The 10,427-nt window shown below is 37.9% G+C and overlaps 1 protein-coding gene across 1 annotated transcript; it reads left to right on the plus strand.

Annotated features, from left to right (window-relative positions):
- Window positions 1-760: 760 nt before the first annotated feature.
- LOC139116999 (macrophage mannose receptor 1-like) lies at window positions 761-10,400 on the plus strand. Its single transcript, XM_070679794.1, has 9 exons — window positions 761-933; window positions 3,629-3,714; window positions 4,444-4,638; window positions 4,749-4,958; window positions 5,454-5,681; window positions 6,637-6,855; window positions 7,313-7,336; window positions 7,547-7,585; window positions 9,098-10,400. Exons 2-9 carry the CDS (start codon window positions 3,660-3,662, stop codon window positions 9,259-9,261), a joined length of 1,134 nt encoding a protein of 377 aa, XP_070535895.1. The 5' UTR covers window positions 761-933; window positions 3,629-3,659; the 3' UTR covers window positions 9,262-10,400.
- Window positions 10,401-10,427: the final 27 nt, after the last annotated feature.

Consider the following 10,427-nt stretch of genomic DNA (forward strand, 5'->3'; position numbering starts at 1 on the left):
GGCCGAAAAGAAACTAAAACATGCAAATTTACGATAACAAAAATATTTTAGCAAATAAACCACCACAGGGATACCAGTTCCCGACACATATGCGCGAGCGATGGCGAGTACAACATACTAATATATGTCGTGAACTGGTCAAAACTGAGTTGTATATCTGTTGCTGAGGTGGTTTAATGCTACTACAGTATACTATAACATGTCGAAATTCTGGCGTGAAACTTCAAAAAAGGATATTTTCTCTAGCTGAGAGCTATATTGCGAGTAATACCGAGGTTAGCTCTGCATGGCAGGGCTGTGTGTTACCGGCGTTATACGGCCTCCCACCACACAACGCCGGTAACACACAGCCCTGCCATGCGCAGAGCTATACCGCGGTTATTTTCGCGTTTCGCCCAATCAGGAGACTTTTTTGCGCCATCAATGTATGGGAATGATATCTGTAATAGTATTCCAACTTTGAAGTATTGTATAGTGTGGGAGTGTTAAAAATCTCACGCATGAAATATGCTTTTCTGAGCCATCTCAGCGTCGGCAAGAATTTTCGCAATTTCAAACTCACGGATTTTACTTCTTTTCGCCTCTAAAAAAAGTGAGAAATGAGCGCACGACGACCAGCCCTGGCCCCTTAGTGTTGAAAACCACTCAGTCCAGTGTCATTTAGGTAAACAGGCCATCAAACCCACGATGATTTAGTTGAAACAAGTACGAGTGTCAGTCTGCGAATGATGTATGGCCGTATAAATATCTGTAGCTTGTCAGTAAGTAGAGGGCGGTCGTTAGTTGTTCATACCGTCATCATAATTTTTGAACCCAAACACCGATTTGCCGCTATACTTGGACGACATTCTTATTTCTTGTTACTGATACCAGACGCAGGATACTTCGACTGACAGATCCGTTTTACAATAGGGGATCTGTTCTTCTATAAAGGTATGTTTTAATTTCTGAAATCAACCACACTTGTATTTCTCTTTTATTGAATGCTCTCATACAACGGACTTTGGTCCTATCGCCTTTATGTACACTACCTTCCTTCTATTTTGAATCTGTCTTTTTTTGACAAACGGCTTCCCGTTTTCAGGTGTATTGTCAAGACTTGATTCAACCTAAACACGCTTTTTCATATTTAGCGAAATATTATAGGTAGCAAGCTGTAACTGGTCGCGGTCTACACCAAAAGACCATACGCAGTAACTTTTCACCGCGCCCCAAGTGACATCTAGGTTTTTCGTACCTCCTTTTTGGCAAGTGAAAAAAACACCAAACAAACCAATCCTCCAAATACCACTCTTTCTGAAAACCTTGACTTCACATTTCTCCCAAATTTACACGCGAGACTTCAGGAAAGAATTTATTCGCTAGCTAGACGGGCTGTTGACTGCAGATATAGGCAACATTACGACAGACGTTTTACTGAGATGCAGAGAAATGACGTGTACAACGAGGACAAAGAATATATTTACTGATGACAAATCTTTCTTCTGGTACAGTAATGAGCGTAAATTGTGTTCAATTTGTTCTAGTTTGGTGTCGCTATAATAGTATGTTTTAAATGATCTCATCGAAAGGTAAGATGAACGGCCATAGCTGGCAGGGCGAACATATTCCGAAATCAATTGATAAAACATAGGTGAAGCAACATGTTCGAAACCCGGAAATGATCCCCCAAAAATGGACGGGTCCTATAGATAAAAAAAGATTATACAAGATGGCGGCGCTTCTCGAAACACGGTCGTTTCCAACTAGTTACTGGACAACTAGGCCTACACAACCTCAATGACATGTTGAAAATTTGAGTTGGTATGTTCATCCTCAATAAGACGGTGTGTAAGACTCGTTTACTTGCGTTGGCGAGCCTGTTGGTGGACTTGTTCAGCGCTTTCCAGCGGATAAAGCATGGGTCTCGTGAGTTGTTGCAATTTTGTACCAGATGGCTCGAAAAGAGTAATTTTAAAAGGTATTTTGCGGCCCCAAGTTGTAACAACGTCGGTCACGTGAATTGCACTGAACAACCCTGGATTCAAATACGTGTAACTGCGTCTGATTTCGCGCAATCTGCTCTTTTCAACATAATGAAAGTCAACGATTTTGCAGTAATTTTATGTACACACGGAACACATGTACACAGTAATGATACGACTGGTAAGAAGACTTCTTCTGTCTGAGGATTGCAGGATGCATGAAACTTAAATAACAGACATCAACACGATTGGGACGAATTTGGGATCATTGGATCTTCATATTTTTCAAATTTCTCAAAAGTGTTCGGTGCCCTATGGTTGAATGTTGCAATATTGCAAAATATTCATAAAAACAAGTGTGTAACTTAAAAAGAAATTTAAAAGCAGATGAGATTACATTTGCAGATTAAATCGACATTACTTCACCATCCAATTATGCCAAATTAGTTCCAATCGTGTTTACCATTACCTTGTACTTGAAGTAATTTTATGTTATTATTTATAACGTTCTGCTTTAGCATCGAGCACTGTAATTTCTCAATATATATATATATATATATATATATATATATATATATATATATATATATATATATATATATATATATATATATATATATACACACAAAATGTATACAATGTGCCCTCCCGGTTATCACCATAATGGCTTTATATATATATATATATATATATATATATATATATATATATATATATATATATATATATATATATATATATATATATATATATATTATCATTATTTATGAGATGAGATAATTCGGCGCGTTTGTGATGTACGCATTTTGACATACTTTCAAGATTAGGGAGCATTCGTTTTTTACGGGGAGGGGGTTGGGTGGAACTTGAGCGACAAATGGAATGTAAAAAGCGACCCCCATCCAAATCAAATTTCTAAAATTTCACCCCCCAATTCATCAATTGTAAAATGTGACCCCCCCCAAAAAAAAATCATCGGATTTTGTTCGTTAACCCTTCGCTCCCCATGCCCCTCGGGTAAATAACTGAACCCTTCAAAAGTGTTTGCAAGAAAAAGAGTTACCCACCCTTGTTTTCATGCACAAAAAACAGGGACCCTCCCCCAGATGTCACAGTCTGTATCAATAATATCTTAATTGACTTATTATTTCCCATTTGACCTTTGAACTGTCAAAGAATCTTTCTTGAACTTTACAAATAATCACTTGGGTGAAATTCCAATATTTTGTTTATCAGATCTGCTCTTTCAAACATAATATTCTCATCACGTACATTTTATATCAATTTTCAAACGTTTTTAAAGCACAGATTTAGCTAGTTTTTTGTATTGTAAAAAAATTCAAATTTTCCTCACAGACCATTTTGTATAGTGAATCAACATTTTTGGTGAAATTCCAAAATCAAATTTCTTGCACACACATAATATAATAATAAATAAATCATTTATAAAGCGACTAAATCTACACAAATAGTGTGATCAGAGACGCTGGGTAAATTACAATCAATATTGTAATAGGTAACAAGAATTAAAAACAAAACAAAAAACATCAACTTATACGAAGAGAACAGAAATACTAGAAAATATATCAATGCAACATGTTTATGATATTACGTCATTATTAAGTGTTACCTAATATCTCAAATTATTGTTATTACATCCTTAGACCAATAAATCGGTTTCTGAAGAGAAGAATCATGAAGACTCTCATAATAACGCTGTCTTGCTGTTTAGCAACGGCATTCGCTTCAAGTAGGTTGCTTCACTGTGTCCACACCCCGACATCGCTGATAGCGATACCCTATCTTTGTCGATGTTGGCGTTTGTTTTCCGCGTTTGAATGACACACGGACAGTTTTATTCTCGCGCATCAGTAAATTTCAAATTGTCTGATGTCCGTTACAATTGAAAATGTAGTGGTATTTCCAGCGATGATTTCTCAAACATGTCATCTTTGCTCAGAAAACTGATGGTGTTGTGGGAGATGAAAGTCTGAAGCAAGAAACACTTGTAGCGCCAAAGCCTTTAAAATGAAAAGAACGATTTCTATTGATCGTATTAAACACTACTGAACCAACTCAATAAGTCGTGAACAGGCCTCCTCCATTCTAATATCGAAATGCTATGCGAAACTGAATACTCAAGTGAATTTTGACCCGAAAAATCGCAAAGCTGCCTTTTGAATAACATGACCAACCAGAGGGCAGAGGTCAACAAAAGCGAGTACTGTCGTATATGTCGTACATGGACTATGACAAAACAAGAAATTGAGGAGAAAATAATCAGGGGGAGGAGGAAAATGGTGAAATGATACTAAATATACTATAACTGCAGTCTGTCTATCTATCCGTTTGTCTGTCTGTCTGTATCTCTGTCTGTCTCCGTCTCTCTGTCTCTGTCTCTCTGTCTATCTGTCTTTCTCTCTCTCTCTCTCTCTCTCTCTCTCTCTCTCTCTCTCTCTCTCTCTCATCACTCCTTCAGCTTCTTGTATGGACGGCTGGACCCTGTTCAAGTCTTCATGTTACAAGTTCTTTGACTACAGTTACGGGAAAAGTCACACTTACGCGGAGCTCACTTGTAATCAACAACACAAGGGATGGTGGATACATTTAGCCATCTTTGAAGACCCGAAGGAGTATGATTGGGCTTATTCATATCTTCAAACGCTTGATAATTGTAAGTAAATTGGATTGTTAAAGTTTATTACAAGATAGTGATAGAGAGCAGGGGACTTAATTTTTAGAATAAGTATTACATTTATAATTGTTTACCTGGCTCTTTTTAAGTCAAGAAAGACATGGGTACTTGGATTGGAATAACAAGAGATACCCAATACACCTGGAAGTGGGCGAATGGTGCGAACGTGGCGTACGGATGGGCAGAGAACCAACCTAGCGGCAGTGGTGTTTGTGGAAGTATCAGACGAGATACCGGTGGCTACAATGACGACAAATGCTCCGCTGTCCGCCAGTTCTTCTGTGAATACGAACTGAGCAGTAAGTGTTCCATTTCACGGGGAAAAAATTAATTTCGCTTCGGAGCATAAGAGACATTTTTTCTTATGGGTTGGTTATGGTTTTCTAACAGACGGAATTGGAATTATCTCCAAGTATTTCGAAGACTCATTTGCTTAAATTTTATGTGTTAATGTTTTACTTTTAATATTTTAATTTTGGTTAATTTCACTCGTATGTGCAACTACAAATGTGGCCAAAATATGTTTACTTTGTTTTCCATTGCTGTAATGCACTGCTTTAGAACGTTCTCTGGTCAATCATTGAACGTTTTGAGTCATTATCAATGTAAGTCAGTGAAAAATTGTATGGGTGATTGTAATACAAACAAACAAACAAACGTAATTAAAATGAAACACTTAAGTTTGTCAAATTGTTGTGCCTCATTTCTTCGAAAGTTACATATAATGTCTCTATAGCGTCTGACTTTTCGCGGAAACCATGTAAGTGAATTGGCGGTTATTAATTCGTCCACAGATCTGCCAATCAAAGCTACCAAACTGCCGTCTCCATGCCCACAAGGTTGGGACTACTACGATTTCTCGTGCTACAAGTTTATTGGTCATGAGCAAGGTCAAATATACTCGCAAGCCCAGGCTGAGTGTAACACCTTCCAAGTAGACACCAAGACAGCTCACCTTGCCAACATCCAAACGTCGGAAGAATATAACCATGTCTATTCGTATTTTGAGACACTAGAAAATTGTAAGTACTCGCCTACATTTAGAACAGATAAACACTGTATCTGCTTGAATCCTATTACTTCAGATTTGTACATTCTCGACATTTTCATATTGAATATCCATCGGTTAGATCCCAGAAAACCACTACAATTGTCTGAGATTATGTCGAACTTGAAAAACCATGAAACTTTCCTCCAGGAGATCTTTAGCGGTCTCGCAAGGTTGTCTGGGTGTAACCAGGATAATTTCTGTATATTTCCCCATTTGGCCCAACGTGTGAAATTTGTACAATAATAGCTTTATACATCGTATGAATAACTTAGTGTTGTAAGGGTCTGACGAGCAGGGCGACTGATGCTCAGTGATACAGCTTAACCCTGCCCATTTTTAAAATCTTTCTCGTCGGTTTTTCGTCGGCTGTCCGTGAGTGCAGGCGGAATGCTGGCGCGTGCATCTCTGAACGCGTAGAAGCTTACAATGAAATTCCTGAAAAGTTGGGCCATGTTTATGCTGTTCAGCGTAAATAATTTAGAGACTGGAAAAGCTCTAATTTGTTTAAGTTTGCATGATTAGTATAAGCTTGGCGTTCTACCTGACGTTTTGAAAGTATGCCTGACATGAAAACAATTACGGTATATATACATAAACGTCGACGTCGGGGCCTGGCGTCGGGGTTATCCGACTGGACATATATTGCACATACATAAAATACTACTGACATTAAAACCCTTTGAGCGCAGAAGTCAATTTTTGTCACCTTCATAAAATGTACCCCAGTCAATTTTTTCAGATTTTTGCCAAAATTTGCTGAAAAACTGTAGCCAATGAAATGTGATGTCAGTTTGGTCCAAAATTATCAAAAAAGTTACAGAAAAATTCATAACTATTGGTAAAATGTTGCACTAAAATTTTGGGGGAAAAATTACAGTACTCAAAGAGTTAGGTTTTATCCGCGTGTACTGTGTTGTATTTCGTAGTCCACGGAGAGATCGGTGTGTGGGTCGGTCTACGGCTTGCAGACGAACACTGGGTATGGGGAGATGGTACCAAAATGAATGCAGACACCGTCAGACTGTGGGCGCCAGACGAACCATCGTATCGCGGCCGTTGCGGAAGTATACATAAAGAAGCAGGTGGCTTCAGTGCTGCGGCTTGCGATCATGTAAAGCAGTATCTATGTGAGGCTGAACTTGACCGTAAGTTACACCGACGTTTCACATCCTAGTTCGGGATAAGGATTCATCAAAATTCCTAATTGGATGATGCCGTTGATTTGCACTAAACATATCAATGAATGGCAGTTCAATAATCTGCTCGGGAGATTTTCTGCCATGATCCAAAAAAGCTGAGTAAATGAGAATTCGGGTGGTCACTACACTAATACTTATAAACTTATTTCTTTATATAAACAATTATATTTGACACAAATTGATACACTGTATGGCATAATATCGTCGGGAAGTGCCTTGACATCTCTTCTAATCATTCCGAGAGACGAGAGTACCCTCTGTCGATGTTATTTGAACATTTTCGATAAAAAAGTTTATTGAGTACTTTTGCTGTTAAACCATAGACCATGGAATGAGACAAAGCTATGGCTCAACAGAGAGGAAAATTTAAAAATATTCTTGATATGTTTCCTTCTCTTTTCAGTACTGACGACATCGAAACCAGATCGTAAGTGTACATGTTGTTAAACTTTTACACAACATTTTATTGTGTTTCTTCATTTTTAATTTCGATCAGATCATGACTTTGGCAAAGATAAACCCGTCAGTCGTGATTGTCACGTCATTAGAAAGAACGGTAAGACTTCAAAACTGTTGCCCGATGGGAAAATCCATCCGCTTAACTGAGTATGTTTTCCGTATCCTTGTTTATTAACAGCTGGTGAGCAAGTTCCAGAATCTTCGGTTCATAAAGGCAGTAAGTATGAAAATACAAATTATTCGGAGCTAAGCTATATCGGGCAGATGAAAACACTATCTTCCCAATTCCTTACCTGTGCCAGGGCTTGCCTTTTTCACACAGTAAAGCAAGATGATTTGATAAATTTCTGCACTCAAATAGCGACAAAGCGTCAAATCACAGGAACCTGCGGCATCGAAGCTTTTTCTAACGAATATTTGGCGTGGAAAACCAACGATAAAATCTGTCCGCAAAATTGTACAAAAAGACAGTGATTGATTGTTATCAATAGTAGCACAACTTTCTTGACTTAGTTGTTGCATAGACCTTGACAGTCTACTGTCTATGGTTGTTGACTGATGACCTTCCGTATATTTGTGAACTTCCCTTTAACCTCTATAGGTAATGTGCCAGGTCAACTATTTGTAACCACTCCTAAACCGTTATACACGTGTGTGAAGACCTCAAAGTGGTCCCCGACTTCAAAGTGGTCCCCATCCTAAATGTCCGGAATTTTGAAAAAGTAATAAAAGTGAGCGCATATATCAAAAAGAACCAAAATAACTGATTAGTATTGGCAATGTTACAAAGTTCAACAACTTTATGCAAGTATCAAATTGTAGGGATTGTAAGGAAGTGTTCTGAATCAGGATTAAGGATTACTTCGGACCACAGTCCACGTAGATGGAGTAAATATGTAGATCAGGCGACACAGGAATTAACGTTGCGCTCGAAACTTTATTTCCCCAGGTCAGCCTGATGGCTGCCTGAGCCAACTCTTAGCTCCGAGAGCCTGGAGATATGTTCACTCCAAGGCCCCCAAAGTCCGACTCTCAAATTTACAATACTTTGTCGACAAGAAAACTTGCCAACGCTAGTTTCACAATGATTAATACGTAGTATGCATGAGACATGTCACAACACCATTGTTTTAAATCCAAGCTGTGAAAATATGAAAAGTGATACTTAACAGCTACAGTTCTGATAAAAGTTCGACTACATTGTCTTTCTATTGTCCAACCTTGCGTGAGACATTTCATGCATAATCATAGGAATTCACGAGACACGCGGGTGCTGGAATGCGCTGCCATTGAATTTAAACAAAAGAGACTTGAAAATGTAATTTGCTGCCAATTTTGAAGAATTACACCTCCGGTAAATCGTGAGAATTCAAGCCCAAGTGGCGAAACGTTGAAACTAGAATGAAGATTACAGTGACCGGTACAAATTATAGAAACATGACACAAGTATATGAATGTAAAATTCCCTGGACCGCATAAAAATTTAGTTCAATTACAACTACGGGGACCACTTTGAAGTCGGGGACCACTTTGAGGTCTTCACACACGTGCCATAGTGCGACTATGATTCTTACAAGTAACAAATATACAAACTGATTGATATACACTGACTAATTAGTATCATTGTGTCATTCTTTTTTTACTATTCACAAAATTATATGTCAAAACAGCAACGCCGTTTCTTTCCTAATTGCAACACTTTCCTGTCCGTTTCTCATACTTAAAACAGGTATTGTCATGTTGGTTGTCATCGCTGTGGTTCTAATTGGATGTGTTGCCGTCTTGGTGACAACCATTGCCGTATGTCGCTGTAAGAGAAGTCCTGGGGACAAAGGTTATACATTACACAAGTACAAGAAATTAGGATATGCCGTTAATAGCGACCAAATATAAAATACGTCTGCACTCTCAATATAACATAGAAAACGCATTTTATGTAAAAAGTTCAAAAAAAGCTCTTACATTATAGCCCCCCCCGTTTTGATGTTGTTTTACCTCTTTAATCTACGCAAACATGGACGACTTCAATCACCTTGGTGACTAGAACATAGTATTGTTTCGGTCTGCTGATATGACACGATGATGTGACATATTAGAACAATTACGTATTGTATGCACGTACCAGGACCCCAGGTAGAAAAACTTGACCAGTCATGTAAAGCCATGAGTCATGTTACGCGTAAAGCGTAGATACCTATGGAATAAATAATACCACCCAAGCTTTCCAGAAACTTCGATGGATGTATGCAAATCAAATAATTGTCGGGATTTTTCTGGACATCTTGTCTCATGGCGACTGCGTGAAAAATTCTGAAAATTTAAATGAAATTTCCTGACCAAGTATTTCATGACGTAGAAGATGCGGAGTTTGTACACGGTGTTTACAGTCTTGTTCAGTTTATGATTTTGTCTGCTTTTGATAAATAAGATTATGTATGAACGTACGAGCATATTGTAGTCTTAGTATTGTATCTATAAAGCAGTCATACGGACAATGTAATAAGTCTTTTTCGTCTGTGAAAATTGGATGTTACATGTTTTCTATCAGTAATGTAAGTATCATAATTCTCTGTCCACATCTAAGAGTTTTCGCTCGTGGTCACAAAGAAACAGATATTTCCATGGGAGATGTTGCTGAATTATATATAAAGTGTTCATAGTAAACAACATGTGAATACAGTGTTTATTCTGTGTTCTTCGTACTCAGTCAGAAGAGTACCCAGCAGGCGATGACGTCATAAGTAGACGAGTCACGACCCCTGTCTTCAGGACAATGACACTACACTTTATAATTCTTTGTCGCCCGGTTACAGGTAGTCAGGTCTAGCTGCCAATATACTGTTTATGAATAATTGATCTAGTCACTATAGTTCGATAACTATGTCTTTTTTACAAAAAAAGAAGTAAGATTTCGTCTTTTGTCTTTCAGTTGATTGAATATTTTTTCTATATTAATATGTTCATTTGTGGCCGGAAAAGAAACTAAAACGTGTAAAATTGAAGAAATAAAGAGGTAAATATTATATTCGCAATCCAGCTTTGAAATTATGTATGTTTAA

This window comes from Ptychodera flava, chromosome 18 (genome assembly GCF_041260155.1).
Source record: "Ptychodera flava strain L36383 chromosome 18, AS_Pfla_20210202, whole genome shotgun sequence".
Taxonomy (NCBI): domain Eukaryota; kingdom Metazoa; phylum Hemichordata; class Enteropneusta; family Ptychoderidae; genus Ptychodera; species Ptychodera flava.